The sequence below is a fragment of the Dipodomys ordii genome, unplaced genomic scaffold (assembly GCF_000151885.1).
Source record: "Dipodomys ordii isolate 6190 unplaced genomic scaffold, Dord_2.0 Scaffold79, whole genome shotgun sequence".
Taxonomy (NCBI): domain Eukaryota; kingdom Metazoa; phylum Chordata; class Mammalia; order Rodentia; family Heteromyidae; genus Dipodomys; species Dipodomys ordii.
In genome coordinates this window covers 2,946,282-2,970,996 of record NW_012267295.1, presented here as the reverse complement: position 1 = coordinate 2,970,996, position 24,715 = coordinate 2,946,282, and the positions used below count along the sequence as shown (strand labels likewise).

Genomic DNA, 24,715 nt, shown 5'->3' with positions numbered 1-24,715 from the left:
AAAAAAAAAAAAAAAAGCAAAATATCCTCCAAATCTTTCTCATATGTGCAAGCTAGATGTAAAAACATATTATTAGACCTTGCCATATTTTCATACATGTATACACACATACCAATGTGATCAATGTGACTATTGAACAAGTACTGTGTTTGGTTTCTTACATAAACCTTCCCAATAACCTTATTAGGTAGGTGCTATGTATACTCACTTATAGATGAGTATGGCTGTCATTTTTAGTTTGGGGTATATTTTTAGTCATGAACTCAGGGCCTGAGTACTGTCCCTCAGCTCTTCAGCTCAAGGCGAGCACTCTACCACTTGAGCTACAGCGCCACTTCCGGTTTTCTGATGGTTTATTGGAGATAGGAGTCCCACAGTCTCTCCTGCCCAGGCTGGCTTTGAACCGTGATCCTCAGATCTCAGCCTTCTGAGTAGCTAGGATTACAGGCGTGAGCCACCAGCGCCCGGCTTACCATTTTTTTTTTGGTCGGTCATGGGGCTTGAACTCTGGGCTTGGGCACTGTCCCTGCACTCTTCAGCTCAAGGCCAGTGCTCTACCACTTGAGCCACAGCGACACTTCTGGTTTTTGAGTGGTTTATTGGAGATAAGAGTCTCATGGACTTTCCTGCCGGGCTGGCTTTGAACCTTGATCCTCAGATCTCAGCCTCCTGAGTAGCTAGGATGACAGGCGTGAGCCGCCAGTGCCCGGCTATTATGCTACCACTTTGAGTCACAGTGCCACTTCCAGTTTTCTGGTGGTTAATTGGAGAAAAGAGTCGAACTAAATTTCCTGCCCTGGCTGGCTTTAGACTGTGATTCTAAGATGTCAGCCTCCTGAGTAGCTAGGATTACAGGTGTGAGCTACCAGAGCTGGGCTATATCGTCTTCTAACAGGTGTCCATTTCTGATTTACCACCCGGAGGGCATTTGTTTTCCTTGACACCAGAAAAAGTTCAAGGCCTGGGAGCCGGGCTTGTGAGGAGGTAGATCAGCCTTCCGCCAGGTGGGGGCACTGTTATGTGTGCTAACAGCTGGCATCAGCTCGGGGATGGGGATCTGCCTCCTCCTGCAGAGGAGCCCAGGGACACCGCCCACAGCCCAGCTTTTCTTGGGACAAAAATCCCATTGAGGACACATGTTTAGGAAGATTAGCTAGCAGTGTGCATTCATTCCTCCAAAGAATTCTGGGGTTTATCCTTAGATGAACTTAAATAATCAGAAAGCTGTGGTGTGTGTGTGTGTGTGTGTGTGAGAGAGAGAGAGAGAGAGAGAGAGAGAGTGTAGTGAGCGAACCATCCCAACTTCCTGGGGTAGGTGGGACTTGAACCCACAAACGGTGAAAGGAGTCACCAACACTCATCAGTCGGGCTAGGAACCTTTATTAGCCGCCTCAACTGCCCTTCACTATACGAAGAGAGTGAAGACCAGCAGCCAAGCTCTCTTGCGGCAGAGTATTAAAGGGTCAAGCAGGTCACACGCAGGTGGCAGTGTACGTGACAGCCAGCAGGTTGACAGAAGCAGAACTAGCCGTTAGTGAACCCAAATAACAATGACAATTTCCATAAGTCATGGAGGCAAAAGTGACATTTCCAGGCTCCCCCTTTGTTTCATTCCTGACATTTACCAAAACACAGTCCAAATTTCTTACTTATCGCATCCAAAATCAAACCACCTTCCAGGTTTGCAGGCTCTTTCTAAGTCTCACTGTTATTTACCACATTTAACTTGTCTAACTCCCTAATTTTCTGAGTCTCTGCTTCTGAGAAGTTCCTTTAATAATTAACCTGGGGTTTCTCTCTACCGAGAGGTCCTGCCTTTAATGCTTGCCCTATCCTTCCAGTATGTGTTGGCAGTTCAAATGGGAAAATGATGGATGATATTCATTGGTGTACATTTGAGAGCTTGCAGACTTCTGGGACTACTAAATTCTGGGGTCATGTGCTCCTCCTCTCCCGAGGGAGGAGGGCTCAAGGGAGAGAGTAAGTTCCCTTCAGCACGAGGGTCTGTGGCCAGAGAGCAGGAAGGACTTCCTGCTAGTGAACACTAGCTCAGATGCCCTAATTTTGGTGTGTGTGTGGGTCACCTCAGTGAGTATTACGGAATATTGATATAGTGTGATATGGAATCTGGAATCGGGAGTGTAGGTGTGCTATGAAATATATTAAACCGTGAAGGTATGAATTAGGAGGATGTAGTATGGAATACAGAGATCAGGACACACCCAGAGGCCCGAAGACAGTCACCAGCTGGAGTATAACCTGCAGTGATAACCAGACAGACACAACGAGAAGAGCTCCAGCCGGAAACACATAAAAACCCAGCACAGGGTCCCTCCCCCACAGTATAACCCCTGCTTTCACTATATTTGATGTCAGTATAACTTGAGGAGGAGATGGGGAAAAACCAGTTGTTTAAAGATACAGGTGGACCTGTTGCAACAATGAGAAGTACAAGTTGTCATGTCCAAAACGAGCTTCACAACGTTGGTGGGGGTGGGGAAGGGGGGGGAAGGAGAAAGATTGGGATTGGGGGGGAGGCGGGAGGCGGGGAAGGGATGTGAAGGGTAAACAAAGGAGGAGGCTGCAATGCTTGGTAAGAAATGTACGCATTATCCTGCCCATGTAATTGTAACTCCTCTGTACAGCATGTTCACAAATAAAATAAAATTAAAAAAAAAAACAGCACAGGGAGGGGGCCCGCCCCACCCCCCACTCCCACCCCCCACCCAGTGAGATGATCTCCCTGGGGAGCAACTCCACATCCCCCTCCAACTGGAAGGCAGCTGCTATCCCCTCCAGCCGTCCAGAGCAGCCGGGAGGACCCCCTGGACGGACTCCCCTCGACCTCCGGACCAAGCGTTGTGCCATGTGAGCTCTCTGGGTGTGTGCCACACTAAGTAGAATGGAGGATAGGAGTTATTGGTGTGGATTAATACTGGTATATTTGAAGTGTTGGAATAAATTGGGTGAAACTTATTAGTCTAAACATGATGCTATATGTGTGCTCAGCACAGAGAGAGAGAGAGACAGAGACACAGACAGACAGACAGACAGAGATGCTGGGCTCTAGGTCTAGCTTTGCTGCCTGGTGCTATCTGATCAGTGTCCCCAGCGGCCTGGTCACCCTGGGCAGCTGAGAAGTTACAGGTGACTAATGCAGAGAAGGAAGTTCCCAATTAAGGGTCCAAAATATATGTCTGTCTGTCTGTCTTGTTGCCAGTGAAGTCCCCACCTGTAATCCTCATTTCCATCACCCCCAGACTCTCCACACCTCCCTTCATCCAACAGCCAGGGGCTCAGCTGAGTAGAGGTGGTGAGCGAAGGGTTCCGCACAGCCACCAGGGAGGAGCATCTGCCTTGCCTGGCCCTCCTCCGCCTCTCCCTCCCCTCCCGCCTCCCGCCTCCCTCCTTTCTCTCTCATCAGTTACTTTCTCTTTCCCTTTCTAAGCAATCTTGGCCGTCCTGGCCCACACAGGCCCTGACTCCTCTGCCCAGCCAGGGCAGCGAAGCAAGGAGAGAAGAAGTTAGGGCTGAGCTCCGAGGAGGCGCTGGGCACCAGAGCCCTCCCATTGTGGGGCTGAAGCAGGAAGAAGGTGGGGCCTGGGTTCAGAAAGCCCTGGTCACTGGCGGTTATCAGGGGAGGGGGTCTGCCCAAATCAGGAGCCTCATAAGCACAAAATGCAGCTGCAGCGCCAGAGACCGAGAGCCGGGCTGGGACCCTCCTGCCTGGGATGTCTGTATCCGTCTACACAGATAAGGTAACGCTCTGCCTGTGGGTCCCATGCTGTGGCTCTGCTGCAGAGCCTCTGCCCCGGCCTCCCCATTCCAGCCCTGGCTTTGCTCCAGGCTCCTTGGTCCCCTGAGAGCACCCTTTCCCCCTCCAGGAGTGAGGCCCAGGCTGTCCATATTGGCCACCCTAACCCCTCCTCCTCTGCCCAGTGGCCCGGGGCTTTCCTGAGGCAGAAGTAACAATGGGTGGGTGGTGGGGGGGGGTAACTCGGGTTTCCTGGACGTGTCTAGACTTGTCATGAGTCAAAATTGAAGAAAAAGTCAGACTGGGAAGGAAACTTTTGGTTAAAGCATGTTGATGGGTTTTCTGTCATCTTTACACAATTATGAACAGCCTCAGGGGAGGGGAGGAAAGGAGAGCCTCTCCGGAACAGGCAGGGAAGAGAGGGACAGCAGAGGATCCCCCAAACATAAGTACCCCCTGGTCCTAATGATATTTGGGAAAGAAAACAGGATGCTCAAGAAAAATGCCACCTTCTTAGATAAGGAAGCAAGTGTCACCCGCAACTGCACAGTTCTGCTGAACAGGAAAAAAATGGCTGAAAGCAGTTGAGGTGGGGCAGGTCCCAGAAGACCGGCTCCCAGCTGCACCAGATAAGCCCAGGACCCATTTCAGAGCCCCCCTCAGACCCGCCATGTCTGTTTCTGTAATGGGCTGCCTGCTACAAGCCTCCTGCACTGCCCCGTCCACCGCCGTGTCTGCTTACGCAGCCCCCACATAGAAACCCACCAATTGCACCCCCCCACAGCCCTTGCACCCTGATTCCGCTCATTTCCCTGTAACCCCCATACTTGGGATCCAGCGTGAGCTCCTCTGGGTCGGCAGCTGGAACATTATTTGTTTGCTTGCCCGTCTGGCATTGTGCAATACTTCAGGTGATCTGGTGTACCCTTGGATCTGTCCTGGCCCAGCTAGGGATTCAGTACCACTAAGTACCAGCTCTGAGATGTGGGCAGATGGCCCCCTTCCCCAGCCCCGACTCTACCCCACTTCCCCAGCCAGACTCTGCTCCTTGGGGACTGGAACCCATGAGTTCAGAACAGTAGTTCACAGCAGCTGTGAATTTAGGTGTTACCTTAACTTTAAGACAATAACAAAAGCCCAAACAAAGCCCTACACTTGCTGGGCGCTGATGGCTCATGCCTGTAATCCTAGCTACTTAGGAGGCTGAGATCTGAGGATCACAATTGAAAGCCAGCATGGGCAGGAAAGCCTGTGAGACTCTTATCTCCCATAAACCACCAGAAAACTGGAAGTGGCACTGTGGCTCAAGACCCACTCAGCTCGCCTTGAGCTGAAGAGCTAAGGAACAGCATCCAGGCCCAGAGTTCAAGCCCCAGGACTGACAAAAAAAAAAGCCAAGCACTGGAGGCTCATACCTGTAATCCTACCCATTCAGGAGATGGAGATCTGAGGATCCACAGTTCAAAGCCATCCTGGGTAGGAAAGTCCCTGAGACTTTTTGTTTTTCCAGTCACGGGATGTAAACTCTGGGCCTGTGCTCTGTCCCTGAGCTCTTTCACTCAAGGCTCACTCTCTACTACTTTGAGCCACAGCTCCACTTCCAGTTTTCTGATGGTTCATTCGAGCTAAGAGTATCATGGGGACTTTCCTGTCCTGGCTGGCTTTGAATCATGATCCTTAGATCTCAGCCTCCTGAGTAGCTGAGATTACAGGTGTGAGCCACCACCAGTGCCCCGTGTCCATGAGACTCTTCTCTCCAATAAACTACCAAAAAAGCCAGAAGTGGAGCTGTGGCTCAAGTGCTAGAGCTCTAGTGTGGGGCACAAGGAGTTCAGAGCTAGCACCTTGGCCCTGAGTTCAAGCTCCAGGACTGATGAAACAAGCCTGGTACTGGGGCTCATGCTTGTAATTCTAGCTACTCAGGAGGCTAGATCTGAGGATTGCAGTTTGAAACCAGCTCCAGCAGAAAAGGCTGTGAAACTCTTACTTAGTCTAGTTAAGCACAGAAAAGCCAGAAGTAGAGCAATGGGTCAAGTGGTAGAGCACCTGTCTTGAGCAAAACAGCCCAGGGATTGTACCCAGGCCCTGAGTCCAAGACCAAGTACTAGCACCTCTTCCAAAAAAAAAAAAAATCAAAAAGCATGCATAGCTAGAAGCCAGGAATTAAATATCTAATGTTATTATTTGTGAGTACTGAGGATTTTGTTCTTTTTCATTTTCTAATGGGTTGGAGGGGGTGCTTCGGCAGGAAGACTGAGTATTATTGGATGGTACGCCCTCAGCGCTCTGTCTGTCTCCCCCGTCTTTCCACCTACAAAGATGGTAAAGAAATCTCAGGCCGGGCGCTGGTGGCTCACGCCTGTAATCCTAGCTACTCAGGAGGCTGAGATCTGAGGATCGCTGTTCAAAGCCAGCCCAGGCAGGAGAGACCGTGAGACTCCTATCTCCAATAAACCACCAGAAAACCGGAAGTGGCGCTGTAGCTCAAGTGGTAGAGCACTCGCCTTGAGTTGAAGAGCTGAGGGACAGCGCCCAGGCCCAGAGTTCAAGCCCCACGACCGACAAAAAAAAAAAAAAAAGAAAGAAATCTCAGGGCCAGCTGGGTGCTGGTGGCTCACGCCTGTAATCCTAGCTACACAGGAGGCTGAGATCTGAGGATCATCACGGTTCAAAGCCAGCCCGGGCAGGAAATTTCGTGAGACTCTGATCTCCAATAAACCACTCAGAAAACCGGAAGTGGTGCTATGGCTCAAGTGGTAGGGCGCTCGCCTTGAGTTGAAGAGCTGAGGGACAGCGCCCAGGCCCAGAGTTCAAGCCCCACAACCAACCAAAAAAAAAAAAAAAAACTCAGGGCCATGGATGGCTGGGAGGTGGCACACAGCTGTTCCTCTGGGGAGGGCTTGTTCATGGACAAAGTGACACCATAGTCACTTTGGAGGACACCCTGCAAGTGTATGTATCCTCTCCTGTCCCCAGAAACCCCATGTTCACCTTAAGTCAAGGATCATTCTACTTCCATTTCCAAAACCTTCTTTACGCCAACGGCCGGCATACAACCTTCCTATGCTGTCGAGTGGAAAGACAACAGGAAGGCCTGATAGACACGAGGGTCTTCAAAAACCAGGTATGGAGGGCTAGGGGAGGGGGCGTGGCTCGTGTGGTAACTACAAAATCAAAAACAGACACAGGTATGGGACAGACTCTTCCCAGCCTGGGGCCAGAGCTAAGCCATTCTCCCATGTAGAACAAAGAAGCTAAAATGTTAGACAGCGGGAGCCCTTGGCCCTGCCGACCTAGCCTGACTGCCCTGGAATCTGATAAAAGGCGAGATCTGAGTGGGAGGCTCACACCTGTCATCTGAGCTACTCAGGAGGCTGAGATCTGAGGACTGTGGTTCAAAGGCAGCCCAGATAGGCAAGTCCAGGAAACTCTTATCTCCTTAGCCACCAAAAAAGTGGGAAGTGGCTCTGTGGCTCCAGGGGGGTCTCCTGTATCTACAAACTCTTGTCGTCACACCTCTGAATGGAGCTGCGTGCTACAGCAGTTTTGAAGTAAGGGAAAAGGTCAAGTTCATTGAAAGCAGAGCATTGTATGTCGCTTGGCTGGCTGCTGGGCTGGCCCCCCTACACCCCATGGCATGGATATTATCACCCAGAACCACACTTCACCTGCCTGCCCCAGCTGCTTAGAGCCTATACATAAGAGCTCCTGTAGATAACCATCTGGGCCGCTCTTACCAGTGCTGGCATCCCCTGTAACCACTGTGCTGACTGCTGACACATAAATTCTTCATGAAAGCCCAATGCCCATGGCTTGTGCCTGTCCTCCTAGCTACCCTGGAGTCTGAGACCTGAGGATTAAGATTCAAAGCCAGGCCGGGCTGGTAAGTCTGTGAGACTCTTATCTCCAATTAATCACCAAAAAAAATAATAATAAATCCAGAAGCAAAGCTATGGCTCAAGCGATAGAGCATCAGCCTACTGACAGCACGTAGGCCCTGAGTTCAAGTTCCAGTACTGGCACGCATGCACACACACAAATTATGCTTGCTGTAGGTGTCAGTTCACACAACCACATTTCAAGGGCTTAGTGTCCACCTGTGTCCAGGGGTCCCCCCGGGGGATGACAGAGTCCCATGCTGTCCCTAGAGACAGGAGGCAGGGGACAAGCTGACCCCAGCAGGCCTGGCTGGAGCCAGGCTCAGAGGCTTTAAGTGATGCCTGGGTGGAGGGCTGGGGAATAAATGGAGGAGAGAGTTAAGGAGGGGTGGAGAGCGGGGCTGAGTCTCTGAGGGACATGTCCTCCGCTGCCCCTTGTCCCCCTTCCAACATGGCCTGTCCCTCCAACCAGAAGCCTTTCTCCTCCTCCTCCTCCTCCTCCCAGGGCATCCATGCGGAGCTCTGCTTCCTCCATTGGTTCCATGACGAGGAGTTCTTCCCCGGAGAGGACTACCAGCTCACCTGGTACATGTCGTGGAGCCCCTGCCCCGACTGTGCGGAGCAGGTGGCCCAGTTCCTGGCGACGCACCGCAACGTGAGCCTGACCATCTTCATCGCCCGCCTCTACTACCACTGGCTGCCCCAGTTCCAGCAGGGGCTCCGCCGGCTGTGCCAGGAGGGCGCCCAGGTGGAGGTCATGTCCTACCAAGGTGCGAGGCCGAGGTTCAGGGCTGGGGGCTAGATGGGGACTGTGGGAGGGGAGGGGTCTGAGATGCCCCAGGGCCAACACAAGGGCCCGGGGAGAGGCCTCCTGGACTGAACAGCGTCCTTCTTGTGTTTTGGATCTCAGAATTTGAAGACTGTTATGAAGAGTTTGTGAAGAAGTCCTTCAGGCCGTGGAAGGGGCTGTACACTAATTATAAGCAACAGGAAATCACACTGAGGAGGATTCTCGGGTGAGGGGCTCCCTTGTGTCTGCTCGCCTCTCCCACCTCTCCTTCCAGTCTCTTCCCCCCCCCCCCCGCTACCCCTCACCCCTGCTCAGACCATGATCCGCCTCTTGCTGGGCCTCTCGCCAGCCTGGGAGCCCCACCCTCACAGTGCTACCCTGGAGATGCAGTCTTGTTATTATTAAACGGAAACGAGCATTTGTACACAGCGCGGATGGGGGTGGGGAGACACCCTGGAGGCAGGCGTGGCTGGAGCATCCTTCAGGAAACAGCCATGAGGGCCCAGACTACCAGGACAACCAGGGGTTGGGGCTGCAGACCTGGCCATCCGTTCTGGACCATCATGATGCAGGGCTGCTCTAGGCCTCTCCGGTCTAGCTAGCCACCCGACTGACCCTCACCCATCTGTCCCCCTGCCCCATGCGTCCCCGCCATGCCTCTGTATGTCCAAATGTCCTCTTCCAGATAGCCATTGGGCCCACACCAAGGGACCCCTCACCTGATCACCATGTTTCCAGGGCGTGTCCACACACAGAGTGTCCGTTCTGAGTTCTGGGGCTTAAGGCTTCAACACGTGCATTTGGGCTCATGACAAGGACCCATGGAGGGGTTTCTGGGGCTAGGGTGGATGTGAGTGCAGGAGCATTTGTTCTGTGTGATGGCACATGGTGTTCCCTGCCTGCCCCCCGCCCCCGCCCTGTCTCACCCCCATGACCCTCCAGGAGATGTAACTCTGAATGGCATGCAGACTAGCCATGGTGATGGAGACCGGGGGTGGCGGGGTGCGGGGGAGCAATGGTAAAAGGAGGTAAATGGAAAAACAAAAAAACAAAACAAAAATCGTTTAAGCCAGCACGGGTGGCTCACACTGTCATCCTAGCTACTCAGGAGGCTGAGATCTAAGAATCGCAGTTCAAAGCCAGCCTGAGCAGGAATGTCTGTGAGACTCTTTATCTCCAATAAACCAATCAGAAAACAGGAAGCAGCGCTGTGGCTCAAGTGGTAGAGCGCTGGCCTTGAGCTGAAGAGCTGAGGGACAGCGCCCAGGCCCAGAGTTCAAGCCCCATGACAGACCAAAAAAAAAAAGCATAATTAAGACTTTAATGGAAAGGGATTGGGCAGCAGGAGCCGTGATTGACAGCTTCTCCTCCCGAAGGAGGGAAGGAAGGCTGGAAGGGAAGAAGCCAAGAAGTATCCAGGGGAGCAGCCAGACAGTGGGTCCCTGGCCACCAGTCCCTACCTGGACAGAGTGGGACGGGAGCATGAGTGGAAGGGAACACGCAGGCAGGGAGACGCGGGAGGGACAGCAGGAAGGAGGTGGTCCGCACGCCACAGGTGCATGAGATATGGCAATGGCTCTCCTGCTGCTCCTCCCTCTGCCCCCCACCCCTGGGCCCCCTTTCTGGGGTGTCTAGGTGTAGGTCCCAAGGGCAGCATGTAGCGATTCTTTCTGGCTAGTTTGAGACATTTGTGACCTGACTGCTCACTCCTTGAGCATTTGGGTTAACACGGGCCTGGACGGGACACTCTAAACTCTTCCCCAAGCCTCTGTTGCTCCGGACGTAAGAGAATATCATCCCCTATCAGCCTGGCACTGGACAATTCCTGAACACAAGGAACAGAGTACCTACCCTGCTCGCTCACATAGTTTTGTGCTGTAGAAACATTCTGTAAAGAAGCACTGGCTTTACACAGTAGAAAAAGTCAAGTGAGGGCGCAAGGCCCCGGATTCTAGAATCCATGATGGCAGTGGGAAGACCCCCACCCTACTTGGGGGAATATGAATAAATCCCGAGGGAGATCGGTGTGGTCAGTCATGTCCAGCTTTGACCTTCAGAGTGCCTGGGGTTCCTGTGCATGTGGTCGGGAGCCCCAGGTGACCAGTGGAGCCCGGCCTCCTCTCTCTCAGGACGCAGCTCTCACAGAATGTTCTTTGTTGTCTTGTTTTTCAAGCTGAAGAGCCTCGCTTTGGCTTGCCAAGGCGGGCAGATAGCTTCAGGAATGTGGGCTTCAAGTCCAAGTCCTTGAATCCTACACTGGGCAGCCCTGCGGGGGGAGGACACAGCCCTCTCCCCCTCCCCCAGGCGCCACCCCAGTCACCCCAGCCGGGTCCTGGGAACAAAGCAGCCTGTTGTGGAGGGGGAACAGTGGCCAGCACTTCCGCTCTGTCATTTACTTGCTGGATGACCTCCAGTAGGCTGAGAAACCTCTCTGTACTTGAGATCTCCTTGGAGATGATCTGAGCCATCCCCTCAGAGGCTTTGGGGGGACTGGGGTGCAGCTCTGGCACACACCGGCCTTCTCTAGGCAGTGACCTCTCTGAACCGTGCAGAATCCTGCTCCTGAGCTACAGGTGCACCCGTTGTGCATCCTCCCTCCCTCCCTCATCAGTTCCTTTCTCTTTCCCTTTTTAACCAAGCTTAGTGTGGGCCCTGCCAAGCCAGGTGCCTGCCAAGCCAGGGCACTGAAGCAAGGAGGGAAGAAGTCAGGTCTGAGCCCGAGGCGCTCCCCCGTTGTGGGCCTGAAGCAGGAAGAAGTTGGGGGCTAGGTTCCCAAGGCCCTGGTCGCTGGCGGCTCTCAGGGGTCTGCCCAAATCAGGAGCCTCAGAAGCCCAAAACGTAGCCCCAGCCCCAGCCCCAGAGACCAACAGCCAGGGAGGCCACGTCAGAGCTCCACAGACCCCAGGGCCCTAGGGAGCTAAGGCCACCCTAATGCCAAGCCAGGACAAAGGTGTGAGGGAAAAGGGAACAAACGGTCTGAGCCAGGAGGGTGGGGGTGGCAGGTGTCCAAGAGAAAGCTGCCCCTTGGTTCTCAGCCCAGCCCCGACACTGCTCCACCAGCTGGTCGCATGGGAGCCTCTCTGCAGAGTCCCGGCCCTCCATGGAGTCCCTGTAGTCCCGGCCCTCCCTGACCTCTCCCCAGGGCCTTAGAACCCAACAAGTGGGCTCCAGGGAGTAGGTAGAGTGCAGCCGGGGCGGCTAGTTCTGCGTCGCTCTCTGTATCTTTGATTTCTCTCTTGTCGCGCAGAAGCACGGTGAGTCTGTTAAAAGAAGAAACCTTCCTCTTCCAGTTCAACAACCGGCACCGGGTGCCCAGGCACTGCGGCCAGTACCGGCCCCGCAGGAGGACCTACCTGTGCTACCTGCTGGCTCGCCCCGGGGACACCACCGCCCCCACCAAAGGCTGCCTTCAAAACAAGGTGCCAGCCCCCCCCCCAGCCCCGTGGCTTGAACTCAGGGACCTGTGCTCACTCTTCCTTGTCTTTTTCACTTAAGGCTGGCACTCTACCACTTGAGCCACACCTCGACTTCCAGCATTTTGCTGGTTAACTGGAGATAAAAATCTCAGCTTTGGCTGGGCACTGGTGGCTCACACCTATAATCCTAGCTACTCAAAAGGCTGCGATCTGAGGATGGTGGTTCAAAGCCAGCCTGGGCAGGAAAGTCTGTGAGACTCTTATCACCAAATAACCACCAGAAAACCGGAAGTGGTGCTGTGGCTCAAGTGGTAGAGTGCTCGCCTTGAGCTGAAGAGTTGAGGGACAGTGCCCAGGCCCAGCCCCACAGCCAACCAAAAAACAAAAACAAAAACCAAATCTTAGCTTTGTCTGCCCAGGCTGGCTTCATAATCCTCAGATCTTAGTTTCCTCAGTAGCTGGGATTATAGGTGTAAGTAACATTGCTCCTCTCTGAGCGTGAGGCAGGCTATCTATACACTCCATCTACGCATGAAAATATGCATCATGCAAGCCTACATGAATCCCCTGACCACTTCAACCCCCACTGTCTCCCTGATTTGGGTTGAGGGGGGCCCACATTCTTTTTTTGTCCCTCCTACCGAGTACTGTTCCTGCCCCTTGGAGAGGTGTTAGTGTCTGCTCATCCTTCTGTTCCAACCTCTGAGCACTCCCCCCCCCACTGAACAACACCTGCCTCCTGCTTTGCTGCTGTTCAGCAACCCTCCTCCTCCTCCTCCCCCCCTCCCCTTCCTCCTCCTCCTCCTCCTCCCCCCCTCCCCTTCCTCCTCCTCCTCCTCCTCCCCCCCTCCCCTTCCTCCTCCTCCTCCTCCTCCCTTTTCTTCTTCTGTCAGGGGGCTGGAACCCTGAGCTTTGGCGCTGTCCCTCTCAGCTCTTCAGCTTAAGGCCCACGTTCTACTGCTTGAGCCGAGCCATAGCGCCACTTCCTGTTTTCTGGTGGTTTACTGGAGATAAGAGTCTCACAGAAAAAAAAAAAAAAGAGTCTCACAGGCCGGGCACTGGTGGCTCACGCCTCTAATCCTAGCTACTCAGGAGACTAAGACCTGAGGATTGCGGTTCAAAGCCAGCCCAGGCAGGAAAGTCCGTAAGACTCTTATTTCCAATAAAACACTCAAAAACCAGAAGTGGCGCTGTGGCTCAAGCGGTAGAGTGCTCGCCTTGAGCTGAAGAGCACAGGGACAGCGCCCAGGCCCAGAGTTCAAGCCCCACGACCGACAAAAAAAAAAAGGAGTCTCACAGATGTTCCTGCCCAGGCTGGCTTTGAAGCAAGATCCTCAGATCTCAGCCTCCTGAGTAGCTAGGATTACAGGCGTGAGCCACCAGCGCCCAGCACAGCTCTCTTCTTGAACCATCTTTGAACAACTCTTGGGTCAGTAATCCAAGCGCATGGGGGACTGTGTCCTGTGTGGCCTGTTTGTTGGCCTCTCTCCTCTGGGCACTGATGGCCTGATCTGGTTTAAAGACCAGGGGGAGCTGGGTGCCTTGGCTCACGCCTGTAATTCTAGCTGATCTCAGGAGGCTGAGATCTGAGAATCTCCATTCAAAACTAGCTTGGGTAGGAAAGTCTGTGAGACTTTTTTGGGGGGGCCAGTCCTGGGGCTTGAATTCAGGTCCTGGACACTTGTCTCTGAGATTTCTTTTGCTCGAGGCTAACACTCTACCACTTGAGCCACAGCACCACTTCTGGCTTTCTTTTTGCTTTTTCTGGTTATGTGATACTGAGGAATCAAACTCAGGCTTCATGCATGCTAGGCAAGCCCTCTACCACTAAGCCACATTCCCAGCCCCTGGGAGACTCTATCTCCAATTAATTACCAAAAGCTGGCAGTAGAGCTGTGGCTCAAGTGGCAGAGTGCTAGCCTTGAGCAAAAAAGCTAAGGGACAGAGTCCAGGCTGAGTTCAAGCTCCTAGATCCTGGCGTGCGCACAGAGTAAAATAAAGGCCAGGGAGCTTTGGGAATGTTGTGGGGATGGGCAAGACCCTGAAGAACTCAACCTTCACCTCATAACCCAGGTGCACCTGCATGTACCTGCCCCTGGGTGAAACATTCCCTTAGGGGTTTAACTACAAGTCCCACCTGTCCTCCATTTTCTTTACAGACTCCACCCCCATTAGAAAGTTCACAGAGCCCTCTTCCCCCATCCCAGGACCTCCAGATTCTGCCTTCTAACCTTTTCTTTGTTGTTGTTGATTGTGGGGCTTGAACTCGAGGCCTGGACACTGTCCCTAAGCTCTTGTACTGAGGCTAGCACTCTACCACTTTGAGCCACAGCTCCACTTCCAGTTTTCTGGTGGTTCATTGGAGATAAGAGTCTCACAGATTTTCCTGCCTAGGCTGGCTTTGCGCCATGATCCTCAGATCTCAGCCTCCTGAGCAGCTAGGATGACAGGCGTGAGCATCCAGCTGACCTTTTCTTCTCCATGTGTGGCACCCCTCCAGAAAGGTCACCATGCAGAAATCCGCTTCATTGAGAGAATTCGGTCCATGGGCCTGGACCCCAGCCAAGACTACCAGATCACCTGTTACCTCACATGGAGCCCCTGCCTGGATTGTGCCTTCAAACTGGCTAAGCTCAAAAAAGACTTCCCGCGCCTGACTCTGAGGATCTTCACCTCCCGCCTGTACTTCCACTGGATCCGGAAGTTTCAGAAGGGGCTGCATCAGCTGTGGCTGTCAGGGGTGCTGGTGGCGATCATGGGCCTCCAAGGTAGGAGGGAGGGCTCGGTCTCCACAGGACAGCTGGGGGCAGGTGGATGGGGTAGGGAAGAAGGATGGTAGTCCATATTAGACAGTGTGGCTGGGAACCAGTGGCTCAGGCCTATTACTCTAGCTCCTCAGGAGGCTGAGATCTGAGGATCAGTTTAAAGCCAGCCCAGGTAGACAAATCAGAGAGACTCTTCTCTCCAATTAACCAGCAAAATGCCAGAAATGGAGGTGTGGTGGGGTGCTGGTAGCTCATGCCTGTAATCCTAGCTACTCAGGAGACTGAGATCTACAGATCATGTTTCAAAGCCAGCACCCACAGGGAAAACCCTTGAGACTCTCATGTCTTAATCAGCAGAAAAGCCTGAAATGGAGCTGTGGCTCAAGTGGTAGAGTACTAGCCTTTTACAAACAAAGCCTAAAAAAAGGATGCCCCCCAAAGGGAGTGGGGAGGGGAAAGTGGGGGAAAAATGAGGGAGGGGTAACAGTTGTTAGACTCAAACTCGAGACCCCCGAGCAGCAAAAGAGTCATTTATTTGCAAGCTCGAGCCTGGACTCACCATCGTCACCGACAGCGGGTCAGAGTTGTGAGCCCCGACCCCTTGTCCATCAGGGTTTTATTGAGTATGTAGCAGGGGGAAGGATGTCTCAAGTTCATTGGTTAGGAATATGATCATTTCCGGTAAAGGCAGGGACTTTCTAGCTTAGCGGTTACAGGATAGGTTAAATCAGACATCATTGGTTGGGTAAGTGGGGCTAACCACAGGAATGCTGAATTATGTCTTGTCCTAAATGTTTTCTCAGCAGAGTTGGGGGGAGAGACTGCCCAAATGCCTGGACTGTGATCCCTTAATAATTCTTACTGTGATCTTGCCTTGGTGCAGGATCTAACACTTACTTTCCAGTAACAGATGACAAATGTTTACGTTCTGTCTGAAAAGACTGCTAAACTTATTTTTGGTCTCTCACATTGTCCAAAAAGAAATGTATTCATCACCTGACTTATGTAACTGTAGCCCCTCTGTTCATCACCTTTACCATAAATAAGAAAAAAAAATGACAGTACTACCGAAGGAAGGTTCGAGAGGAGAAGGCAGGCGGGAGACCTGGCCCAGGCTCCCTGGCCCTTGGGCCTCACTGGCTTCGTGGCTTCCTCCTCAGAGTTTACTGACTGCTGGAACAACTTTGTAAACCACCAGCAAAGAAGCTTCGCCCCCTGGGAGAAACTGGATGCGTACAGCAAGAACATACGAGAGAGGCTGGGCCGGATCCTGAGGGTGAGCGAGCCTCTGTCCCCTCCGCCCTCCCTCCTGCCCTCGCTCCCAAGACCTCTCCTCTTTCCATACCCTCTGCTGTCCCCTTTTTTTTTTTTGGCCATGGGGCTTGAACTTGGGGCCTGCCCCTCCGCTTTTTTCCTAAAGCCTAGCTCTCTACCACTTGATCTATACATAACTCCACTTCTGGTTTTCTAGTGGTTTATTGGAGATAAGAGTCTCACGTTATTTCCTGCCCGGGCTGGCTTTGAAGCGAGATCCTCAGATCTCAGCCTCCTGAGTAGCTAGGATTACAGGCGTGAGCCACCAGCGCCCGGCTCTCTGCTGTCCCCTCTGCCAGCAGGAATTCCCAGGTCTCCCTCCTTTGCCTTTCCCTGCACAGTCTTGTCATCCTGTCACCACTGTCCCACCCCACCCCTTGCCTCCCAACCCATGGCTCATCCTTTTTCTTCTCTTCTCTCAACAGTCTTGGGGCTGTGGACCTACACCATCCTCAGGAGGGGATTCAAGGTGACCTTGGAACATCAGTGCCTCCTCCATCCCCTGCCCCTAGCCAAGACTGAAAGTCTTTCCTCCTACATTTCTTTCTTTTGGTGTGTGTTCTGGAGCTTGAACTCAGGGCATGGGTGTTGTCCCAAAGCTTTTTTTTTTTTTTTTTGGTCAGTCAGTTGTGGGGCCTGCATGCTGTCCCTGAGCTCTTAACTCAAGGCAAGTACTCTACCATTTGAGCCACAGCGCCACTTCCGGTGTCCTGGTGTTTTATTGGAGAGGAGTCTCAGAGTTTCTTGCTCAGGCTGGCTTTAAACTGTGATCCTTTGATCTCAGCCGCCTGAGTAGCTAGGATTACAGGTGTGAGCCAAGGTGGTGGCTCATTTCCAACTTTCTACTGGTTCATTGGTCTCACAGACTTATCTGGTCTCACAGACTTATCTGGTGGTCAGGCTTCAAGCCACAATCCTCAGAGCTCAAGCCTCCTGAGTAGCTTGAATTGTAAGTATGAGTCACCAATGCCCAGTTGTAAGTAGGTAAATAATGTTATAATTGAAAAAAATTAAGGTGATTTTTTTTTTTTTTTTGTTTTTAGCTGGCCAGGGGGCTTGAAATCAGGGCCTAGGTGCTGTTCCTGAGCATTTTGACTCAAGGCTATCACTCTACCATTTTGAGCCACTGCCCCACTTCCAGCCCAGGCTGGCTTGGATGGCAGTTCTCAGAACTCTGCCTCCTGAGTAGCTAGCATAATGGGTGTGAGCCGCCAGCGCTGGCCTAGGTGATCTTAAACATCTAAACTCTGCTGAGCCCTGGAGGACCACCGCGTAGAGTCAGTCCAGGCAGAACAACAGTCTGGAGGAAACAGAAACGGGAGGGGAGGCCATCAGACAAGTTCGGTGTGTGGGCACCAGAAACGCCGCCTCAGGGCTGGCCTGGTGCCCATTGTCATATGTTGCATGACCCGTGGGGTCTCACGTAGGGACAAAGCGAGTTTGGAAGAGTCTTAGTTGCCCTGGAAAGCAGGGTCTGGGTGACCTGTCCTGTCAAAGATCTTGTCCACAAAAGTGGCAGACGCTGGGCCCAAGTCCCAGACTGCTTCAGGAGCGCGGAGCTTCTGCCTCAGTCAGAACAGAGATCAAATGCCCGAGAACGTCTTAAAATCGTCTTTAATGTATTTGTAATAATTTTTGCCTCGTTTACCAGATAAATCATCTAAATAAATAGATGCTATACAGTCTCTTACCAATATCAGTACAAAAATAAACCGTGCTCTGCGCTCGCGACCCCCTCCCCCAGGGCAGGCCCGGGCCCCACCCCCAAATACATTCATGTAGTCTAAGCTCGGAGCTCACTGTGCAAGGAAGCGTCTTGTGCTGAGACCGGCGGCCGCACCACCACTTATAAAGCAGAACTGTACAGTGCACAGCAGCTGGGCCTCCCCGGAGTGGAGGCGGAGGAACTTGGCAATGGAGTCACCGTCCTGAGAACCACGGAGCCCAGGGCTGGGCCACGCACTGCAAGTGACCCCTCCTCTAGCCCACCCTCGGTAAGAGCCAAGTACCAGCGCAGCCTCTACATTCAAGGGGGGGAAGGGGTGGGCAGGCAGTCGGGCGGCTGCCGGCCCCCTTCCTGTCCAAGTACTGGCCTTGTAGGGACTATGGAGAGGGGGTCACCGTCCACCTGGCCTGAGCCGGGGCCTTGCTGGGGTCTGAGCAGCCACCAGGTCCTGGGCTGGAAAAGCCGCCTCAGGAGAGCGGGCCCACCCTGTGCCACGGATTCCCGTGGGCCAGAAAGACAGGAAAACACATTCTGCTGCTGCAGCAGACAGAAACCAGCTGCCCACCCGCTCGCACAGGACCCGGATGGAGAGGCCCAGAAAGGGCCGGGGGGGGGGGGGAGTGTGGTTTCCACTGGAAGCTGCCTGTGTCCTCAAGCCCCGAAGTGGGGAGACACACTCAATCTGCTTGAGATCCTGCTTTGAGGACCCTGGGCTGCAGGGGCCCCCCGAGCAGGCAGAGGCCCCCCCTTGCTCCCTCTTCTGTTCTCCATCTGACCTCTGGGGCTGGGGGGCGGGCGACAAGGCTGTCCCCCAATGGAAGCACTGAATTGACCCTGGACAACTAGAGACTAAGGAAAAAGGGGAGCCCAGGAGTTTGAAGGTCTTGCTAACGGCATCCCAAACACAATGGGTGCAGGCGCTCTTTGGTTTGGGAACTGAAAAGGGGAGAAGTTGCCCTGGCCTTGGGCCCCACACTCTGCTGGCTTTCCTGGGGACACAGCAGTCAGGGGACAGTGCTGGGCCCCCAGCCATAGTGTCCAGTCCACCTGGACGCCGATGGTGGGGGGACCGGCCTCCCTGCTCCCTCACCCATCTGCGTTTTTGCCCCCACAGGATTGGGGTAGGAGTCCTTCCGGCCAGCCGGCACAGCAGCACCGCTCCTGGCAGACGCAAGCCTGGCCCACCACACACAGTGACTCCACCTCCACAGGGGACAAGGTGGCATTCAGGTTGCCTGAGGGACACAGAAGGGGGGAGGAGGGGTCCAGGAGATGAGGGCTGCCCTGAGAACTGGTGGCCACCTCCCCCACCCCCCGGGGGTGCTGAGCCACAGGGGAGGGCAGGAAGCGAGGGGGGCTGGAAGAGCTGAGCCGAGAAGGACAGGCCCTGCTGTCTCAGAAGCCACGCACGTGTGGTGGCACGTGCGCAGGGCACACTGGTGGCCTGGCCGGATGTGCATGCTGGACCCTGGGCTCTGAGCAAGCAGAGCCGGCAGATCCCGTCACGGGACGCGCATGCAAAGTGGAGAGAGGGGCTCCGTGGCAAGTTTGCGTGTGCCGAGTCGCCCTGTGTTCTCGGCAGCTTCTGAAGGAGGCGGCCACGGGTGTGCGGCTGGACATACGCGTGGGCGCTTCCATACCCGCTGGGGAGGAGGGGCTCGGTGGGCAGCCCGCTCTCAGAAGGGCAGAAGCCTCTGGAGGATCAGGACCCTGCCTGGCCATCTCAAGGCCTCCATCTGATCCTGTCCTTGGAGATCAAAGCAGCCTCCAGTTCCACCATATAGCCCGAGCAGAGAGGGAGGTTTGGGTGATGTTAGCATGCCAGCCGCCAGGCGGGGCTGGGCCGGGGGCTCTCCAGGCCCGCTGTCTCCATCCCTCACCGAGAAAGGTTGGGTGGTGGGAGGGTTGTGGGGGGAGTCTTCTTTTCCACTGAAATATCACCCTGCCCCGGCCCCTCCTGGTCTCTGGGGTCCCCCACCCCACACCCCAGAGAACAGTTGAGGAAGAGTGGGAGCCTGGGTCACAGCTTCCTGCCACGGTCTCGGAAGAAGCCCTCAGCTGCCTGGGCCTCACGGAAGGTGACAGTGACCGAGTTGGCGGTGATGTCTGTCACGGTCACTTCGCTTGAGGGGAGTGCAGGTGTCCAGGATGGGGGCCCATCAGCCAGATCTGCATCTGCTGCAGCCACGGACAAAGACACAGAGGGCAACAGGCTGACCCCAGGCAGCACGCTGCCCCTCCCACCCGCGCTGGCTCCTGGGCAGCTCTGGCTCAGTGAGTCCAGTGTGATCCCCTCCCCCGCCCCCTCCCCCCCCACTGGGCTGGGGGGACCCGAGGGCCGGGCTGCCTTACCCTCCTCCTCAGGGGGCTGCTCCTCAGGCTCCCACTGGCCGGCCGTCTGCAGGGCATCTGGGGCTGGCGAGTCCTGCGGGGAGAGCTCCTGTCCATGGCTGTGACTTTCCAGGTAGGACCCGCGGGGCGGGAACTTCTTTCGTGACAGCCGCAGGTACTTGTGGGCCTGGCCCGGCTTGCAGAGCGGGAAGGGCAGGGCAGGCACCAAGGGGCCCTTGTCCACCAGCTTGGGTGTCCCCGCCTTGACCACCCCCTTGGGGCTCCCGCTGCCGAGTGGGCAGGTCAGGGAGAAGCAGAGCTTCTCCTTGCCCTTGGCCCTGTGCGAGCTCCGCAGGTCCATACTGTACAGCCGCTGCGGGGGAAGCCAGGGCACCGTGGGTCAGCCCGGCCCTGCTGCAGCTGCCGCGGCTCCGCTCGTGCGGTTCCCCCGCCCCCAACTCAGCCCCACGGTTCAGGCTCAGAGCCTGCCTGCCACTCATCCCCACCCACGCCCTGCCCCCCCCCCCGGCAGCTTGGCCACCTGCTTGGTGCCTAAATTGTAGCCCCATCACCCCATGGCCAGGGGCACGGCTCAGGCCAGAGCACCTGCCTGGCTGGGTTCCATCTCCTGATCAGCATTTAGAGTAAGAATCTGACTTTCCGAAGCAAAGTGAGGAATCACCCTGCACTGCAGAGAAGCAAAGAGCTGGAACCACAGCAGAGCTACAGCAAGGTGAACGGCCCTCAGCAGCCCTGGACAGAGCCCAGAGCGCGCCTGCAGCCACCACCCAACCCTCTTCTCCAAGTTGGGCCTGCAGCTCTGCCATCTGGGATCTGACTGACTCTGGGGACAATCTGTATGACTATAGGATCCATAATGTCCAGACCCGGGGAGCTCCTGTGTCACTGTGGGACAGCACCTTCCACTGCCACCTGTCACCCAAGAGAGCTCTGATGGACCTGAGGCCACATCCCTAACCTGGAGGCCCCCAGGGTGTGGGTGGCAGGCTCAGAACCTGCCCCCAATGGCCTGGGCTTCACAGACCAGGAAACCCCACCATCTACAAGGCCAGTTCTCTGTATGCACCCCAGAGCAGAGCTGGAGCCTCTCCCCAGAGCAACCTGGGCAAACTCCAGCCCCCCTGAGCTTCTTGCTGTCTCCCAAAGCAGGGAGACTAGCAGTGCCTCACATGGAGCTGTGCTGGGCACTTACTTCCAGGCTGGCTCCTTGATCTTCCCATGGGTAAGGGAATGGCCACATAGAGAGGACATATTTAACAATTCTATCGGGCTCCACAACACCTTGGCTGTAACCAGAAGTAGGGCTGAGGGGTGGGGGGTCAGTGGTGTGAGGCCCTGAGTTCAAACCTTAGTACTGGCACAGCAGGCCACGTGTCCATGTAGCCACATACCATGAAGAGGCCACGCCCCCACGCCCTCACAGGGCTACTGGGGATGCTCAGTAACCCAGCTCGGCCTTGTTGCACATCAAAGCCCCCCATGCCTTGGCCTCAAGCACCAGCTGGGCCCCATGAGCTGTCCAGGAGAGCACGGACTACTGTGACCCAGGACAGGGCCAAAACCCCAGCTCAGAAACCTGCACAGAATCCAAACTCCACTCCCTTCTGAGGCCCCCAACACCAGGTGTTTCTGGGGACTGGAACTGGGGGCGGGGAGGGCCTCCACAGGTTTCTTCCCACTCGCCAAGGCCAGGCTTCTGAGGGTGGGCCAGCCCAAAGCTCTACTCCAGAATCTAGCGTCTCCCGAGCTCCCTCAGCTCTCGAGTGTTGTTTCTCAAGTTCTGGAATATTGCAATTTTGTGTTCGGGGACTTTGAATATCACAAAGCCTCAGTCACAAGATTGCAAGCTGTCAACCCCTTCACAAATGCGCCCTTCCTGCTGCCAGCGCCTTTCCCGGGGCTGCCAGCCCCTCGAGTGTCCCGCCCTGCAGTGCCCAGGTATGTGTGTGTGTGTGTGTGTTTGGGGGGTTCAGCAGGAGTGCGTGCTCATGCAGGGCAGGGTGGAGGGGGGAAGAGGCCCCACAGTAGCGGGGTTACCTGCAGCAGAAGCCGCTTGGGCTTCGGGCCTCTCTTCCTATACCCCGACGCTCGGTCTCTCTCCTCCCTGGGGTTGCAAAGCAGGTGGCAAAAGAAAAGGAAACACTGCTGACATCTACGGGGAGGCAAAGTATCCCCACCAAGGCCACTGCTCCCTTGGGACCTAGGGTCCTCATGGAGCCCAGACCATGCAGGCCCCGCCCCCCCTGGAATAGAGTTCAGTTTCTACTCTTAGGAGAGTTGCACAGAACTCTATGAACCCCACTCCCTGACTCTTGGGGGAGCTGGTGAGAACAGACGGTCCCTGCATCAGGGATCCCTAGGAACCAGAAGAGGAAACATGTGCCTCAACTGTACCAACTGGCTGGGCAGCGTGGGGCGTGGCCAGTATCAGTGCCCAGCAGATACCTGGCTCCGCGGGGTGCCTTTCCCACAGAGGAACACATGCACACCACACCTCTGTGGGACAACACAACCACCGACTCAGGGCAACAGGGCTCAAATGGCGGGAGAGATCAGGGCCTTCTCTGTGCCTCAGTTCCCTCTGCTTACAAACCCACAGCCCCTACCACACAGTCCCAGGAGCAGCGAATGAAGGACCCAGGCTTTCCCCCTGCTCCCCCACTGACTGGGCGGCCCTGGGCCAGGCTGTTGGGGCTCAGCCCCGGCATCAAGGCTAGAGCTAGGTCAGATATTGGTCTTCCAGGCAGCAGAGAAGGGAAGATGTTTCTTCATCTACATCAAGCCTGTCTCAGATGGCCCAAGTGTCACAGACCCAGGGCTCTGTGACCCAGCCCCTCAGGACATGCAGAGGCCCGGCTTGCATCCACACCCGCTCCAGGTCTCAGCTGACCTCATCGGAGGTCCCGTCCTTCGTGGGAATCTCCAGGGACTCTGACCTGCACCAGCAGAGTTGCTGCCACCGCCAGTGGCACCTCTGTGGACACCAGGGGAACTCAAACCCATGCCAGGGGCAGAGTGCTACAGACAGAAATGGAGGCCACGGCCAACAGCACAGGAAAGGGGCCTGGGGTGCTAGGCGCCCCCCTTTTCCTCTGGCTGCAGAGCAGGCTGGACTATGCCATCAGATGCCCCATCCTGCCCTCCGGCCAGGCCAGGCCCAGCAGTGGACTGAGGGCGCTTACTTCTCCTCGTAGGCCATGACGAGGCGAGGGTCCAGGATGTGTTCCTCCGGCTCCCATGTGCTGTACCTGGGGAGAGGAGAAGGGTCAGGGCTTCCCTGCCTCCACCTGGCGCCCCCAAGGTTGTGGCTGCTGGGTCAGGGCCGAGAGTCACCGGCCTTGGCTCTGCCAGTAAGGTGTGACTGACCAATGCCGAGGGGCAGGCCTATGCCAGCTGGGCTCCAATGATGTCAGAACTCTCCTTCGCCCACACACCCCAGCCCACGGAGTCCTGCTACAAATTATAGACACCACATCCACGCCAGGAACTTGGGTTCCTGTGTGGCCTGGGACAACCACACAGCCAGGGCCGAACCCCAGCCCTGCCCTCAGCTTGCTGTGCAGCCCTCAGCCATCTCCTCCACAGCTCTGTGCGCCAGCGTCCGCATGTGTAAGACTGGTGTGGATAGAGCCTGGCAACTGAGAGTTTGGGCAGCGCGTGGTGGGGACAGTGCTCTGGCGTTCTCCTGTTTTGATGGGTGCTCAGCCTCCGCCGTGGGGGGCAGCTCCCTCTACCCCAGCACACTGGGTCACTGGGGCCAGGCTCTGGGCCTGGTCCACAACTGGCATCTGATAAACACTGGCTATAGAAGCCGTGCAGTGGTACAGGATTCCTGTCTGTCCCCAAGTGCTTCCACATCTGTCTATCACCACCCCAGATCACAGGACACAGAGGGCGGAGCTGGGGTAGCAGCGAGCATTTCTACCCCTCCCCTCCCTCTCCTCACACCTGCGCACTGGCTGACTCATGGGAGAGTAAGCTACTCTCAGGGTCTGAAAGCAGCTGAGGTGGAATGGGGTGGGGCTTGGCATTGGGACTTGAACTCAGGGCCTAAGTGTCCCTTAGATTTTCTTTTTCCCTAAAATTTTGAGTTTTGGAAACTTTCCCGCCTGGCTGGCTTCAAAACTCGATCCTTAGCTCTCAGCCTCTGAAGTAGCTAGGACTAAAGGAGAAAGCCACTAGCACCCAGAAACAGCTCCTTTCGAGACAGGGTCTTGTCATATACCAGGCCAGCAGGGACCTCTCATCCTCCCGCCTTAACCTCCAGAGTACTGGATTACAGGTGTGCACCTCTATACCTGACAAGCAGCTCACATGTTGTGTCTAAATAATTTCATTTAAAAAGTACAGTTTTCCAAAAATGGAAAAAAACAGTATTACTATGAACAGATGCAAATACAATATCTATTTTTTGTGCTACCCCAGGGCTTCCACTCGGGGGCTAGGTGCTACCTCTGAGCTTTTGTGCTCAAGGCTGGTGCTTTACCCACGTTAAGCCACAGCTCCATTTCCAGCTTCCTGGTAATTAATTGGAGATGAGAGACTGGGCTGGTTTTGAACCTTTATCCTCAGACCTCAGCGAGTAGTTAGGATTACAAACAGGACAGAGCCCCGAGATGCACGCTGCCCACCCGCGCCGTCCCGCTCCCCTCCGCTCACCCAGGAGCCCCGGGCGGTGCAGCCGAGCTGCCGAAAGCCACCCTGCCGCCGAAAGCCACCC

General features: G+C 55.1%; 2 protein-coding genes across 2 annotated transcripts in view; one reads left to right on the top strand and one right to left on the bottom strand.

Annotated features, from left to right (window-relative positions):
* The first annotated feature begins 3,451 nt into the window (after window positions 1-3,451).
* Window positions 3,452-16,520, top strand: LOC105992068 (DNA dC->dU-editing enzyme APOBEC-3-like). The gene is made up of 8 exons (XM_013024877.1): window positions 3,452-3,758; window positions 6,731-6,878; window positions 8,138-8,402; window positions 8,543-8,648; window positions 11,670-11,841; window positions 14,339-14,606; window positions 15,764-15,879; window positions 16,343-16,520. Exons 1-8 carry the CDS (start codon window positions 3,679-3,681, stop codon window positions 16,388-16,390), a joined length of 1,203 nt encoding a protein of 400 aa, XP_012880331.1. The 5' UTR covers window positions 3,452-3,678; the 3' UTR covers window positions 16,391-16,520.
* A 2,592-nt stretch (window positions 16,521-19,112) lies between these two features.
* Cbx7 (chromobox homolog 7) overlaps window positions 19,113-24,715 on the bottom strand; it is a 9,458-nt gene continuing 3,855 nt past the window's right edge. Inside the window, exons 2-5 of the mRNA XM_013024789.1 lie at window positions 23,178-23,243; window positions 22,033-22,099; window positions 19,996-20,347; window positions 19,113-19,821 (exon numbers count right to left, since the gene is read on the bottom strand). Coding sequence (XP_012880243.1) covers window positions 19,664-19,821; window positions 19,996-20,347; window positions 22,033-22,099; window positions 23,178-23,243 — 643 coding nt within the window. The 3' untranslated portion in view covers window positions 19,113-19,663. The remainder of the gene's footprint in view (window positions 19,822-19,995; window positions 20,348-22,032; window positions 22,100-23,177; window positions 23,244-24,715) is intronic.